The 2,768-nt window shown below is 51.0% G+C and overlaps 1 protein-coding gene across 1 annotated transcript; it reads right to left on the reverse strand.

The window, feature by feature from the left end:
• Positions 1-666: 666 nt before the first annotated feature.
• ZBTB34 (zinc finger and BTB domain containing 34) lies at positions 667-2,299 on the reverse strand. Its single transcript, XM_004677321.2, has one exon. The coding sequence runs from the start codon at positions 2,283-2,285 to the stop codon at positions 771-773; it is 1,515 nt and encodes a 504-aa protein (XP_004677378.1). The 5' UTR covers positions 2,286-2,299; the 3' UTR covers positions 667-770.
• Between the last annotated feature and the right edge of the window lie 469 nt (positions 2,300-2,768).

The raw sequence follows: 2,768 nt of genomic DNA on the forward strand, positions 1-2,768 counted from the left end.
CCAAATGGTTTCCACCTAGAGTTGAATGCATTTTATGGCATTTGGTTTATGTGTTTGTTATGAAGCAGAGCTATGAACACTGTGATTTGCTTTGCTCGCTTTTGGACACAATGATAATATATATGAAAACCTATTAACATTCTTTCATAAGGGAAATAAAGGGGCAAAACCCTAACATATTAGGTAGGGACGAGACAGAGTCAAAAGCCCTGTTCACATTGTATTAAATTATATATTCCTCTTACATTCACCTCAACCAGAATAAAATCAAATTTGAGCATGTATATATACTATATATATAATAATCGCTTTATTATATATATATATAAATCGTCTAACTACCCCCTAAAAGCAATTTAAATTAGAAAAGGTTACCCATTTGCATCAGCTGACGGCCTCCCAGCCCCTCCACGGAAACGCGCCAGTGCCAGTGCCCGATGGGCGTGCCTGCCCCGGGCAGAGCGCGTGGGGTTGACCCCTTGGCATTAGCTAAGTCACTGGCAGATTCTGGACTAAGAGTTCAGCCAAAGAGGAATACTGTCAGCCTGTGTTTTCCCTGGATGCGTTGCCCTTCATGCTCTGAGCTCCTTGGGGGAGGGCGGGGCGGGGGAGAGGATAAACACAATGAAGTGTTCCTTCCAGAAACCTTAGAAAAACTGCCAAGAGACCAAGAGATTTCCAGATGGTTGGGAAAACCAAAGACTACAACAAAGCAAATCACAAATATGCATTGATCAGTGTGCTTTGTCTGGGAGCATTCCTTTACCACCTTAATCGGGAGCATCCGACACTGTGTGGATTTCCATGCGGGAGTCAAGGGCCATCTCGGAGGCCGATGCATCATGGTCTAGTTTCTGTTCCATGTACACGTCCGTTCTCTCGGGGGACTCGATGCGACTCCTGACTTCGGCCACGCCGGGGTGGTTTTTCCGCAGGTGCTGGTTGAGGGTGCCCTGGAAAGGGAAGCACTTCCCGCAGATCTCACAGCGGAACGGCTTATCGTCAGTGTGGCCCCGGATGTGGTACTCCAGCTGGTCCTTCCGTGTGTACTTTTTCCCGCAGAACTTGCACACAAAGGGGGTGATGCCCATGTGGAGTCGCATGTGCCTGTCAAGGCTGCCTTTCTGGTTGAAGGACTTGCCACAGTAAATACAGATCAACCTCTCGTTGTACGGGTACCAGTGGCCTCTTGCACTCCTCTCCCGGGGGCTGCTCTCATACCCCGGGTTGCTCATCATCGCCTCGCCGTCAGAACCCTGCACCAGGCCCTGCAGGTCGCTGTGCAGGTGGACAGACAGAGCCCGTTTCTGGCGGGCCCGTCCTCCTCGGAAACAGCTCAGCATCGATCTGGAAGGGCTGGAATTACTCAAGCCTCCAAAAGCCTCTGAAACGCTAGCCGGCTGCGAGGCCGCCTGGGAGTAGGAATAGGCGTGCTGGAGCACAGAGCCATAGGAACCCACGTTGACGGCCACCACCTGCTCCCCATCCACCATCTCGGTGTGGTAGCCGTCGTCCCCCAGGGAGGAGCTGTCGGAGCAGCTGGGCCGGTCCGACTTCTCCATCTTCACCTTCACCTCCGCGATCTGGCTCTCCCTCACCAACAGGTCCCCCTGCTCGTGGTCGCCTTCTATCTGAATCTCGTACTCAGAGACGCTCCCGCTGCTCCCTCGGTCCGAGTGCCCTTCCTCCTGCAAGCGGCTGCGCAGGGCTTTGCTGGGTGTCGTCTCCAGGCGAAGGTCAGTGCTTGTGGTGGGCTGCCGTACCTGAGAGCAATATGGGGGGGAGATCTCAACGGGGTTGGCGAAGAAGCTGCTGTCTTTAACTCCATTCTGACTCTCTGGAGTCTCTTCAGCACCGACGGTCACAGAGTCAACATCTCCAACACTGATTTTGGAGTGGATGCTCTCCAGGATCTGCGTGCACTTGTCAATGACACACTGCATCTGAAGAAAGCTGGCTGCGGTGAGAAAGCTGACAACGTCCTTCAGCTGCAAGGACATTCTTCCAGTGTAACAAAATGAAAGCAACTGTTCAAACACATTGGGATTCTTAATCACTGATATTGACAAGCCACTCATGGTACTTAATGCTGAATGGTCCCGGAAATAAGGGGAGCTGGCGGCAAGGACGGCTTTGTGGGCTCGGAATGGCTGACCCTGAATGTGGACAATGATGTCACATAGTTTCCCTTGCAGGCGGAGTTCGTTTAGCTGGCTCAGAACGGTGCTGCTGTACTCGGGCACGTCAAACTGAATAAAACTGCTGCTGTCCATTTCTACTGACATGAAGCGTAATCTGCGGAGAGAGAGAGTTTCGTGATTGGCCAGTGGCTCCGAGCTACACGCAAGAGCACAGACATGAGCTTGCAAGAGACCGCACCACAACCACCTCCGGCACCTTGTGGGGGCTGCCTGAGCATTCTCCCTCGCACTTACATTTCAGTTTTGAACTAAGAGGGATTCATCTAGAACCCAGTAACCTCATGCTCATTTAGCCCAGTGTCATAACCGCCAAATATCCATCTTGATCAAAATTCAAATGTCTGACACACACAGGGCCATTTTAGCTCTGGGAATTTTTCTTTTAGGAAAAATGGTTTTCTACTTCACGTACTCTTGAAGAGCTGAAGTAGTCTGCACCCTGAACACAACAAATGCAGCTACATGCCTTCAGTTCAGAATCTTGCGCTGTGTTGATTTGCGTTTTTCCTCTACAACTGTGCATACCTTTCTTTACGTCCTTTGGGGCTGGTAATTCACAGGGCAGTG

This window comes from Condylura cristata, unplaced genomic scaffold (assembly GCF_000260355.1).
Source record: "Condylura cristata isolate star-nosed mole 26May11 unplaced genomic scaffold, ConCri1.0 scaffold00006, whole genome shotgun sequence".
NCBI classification, from domain to species: Eukaryota; Metazoa; Chordata; class Mammalia; order Eulipotyphla; family Talpidae; genus Condylura; species Condylura cristata.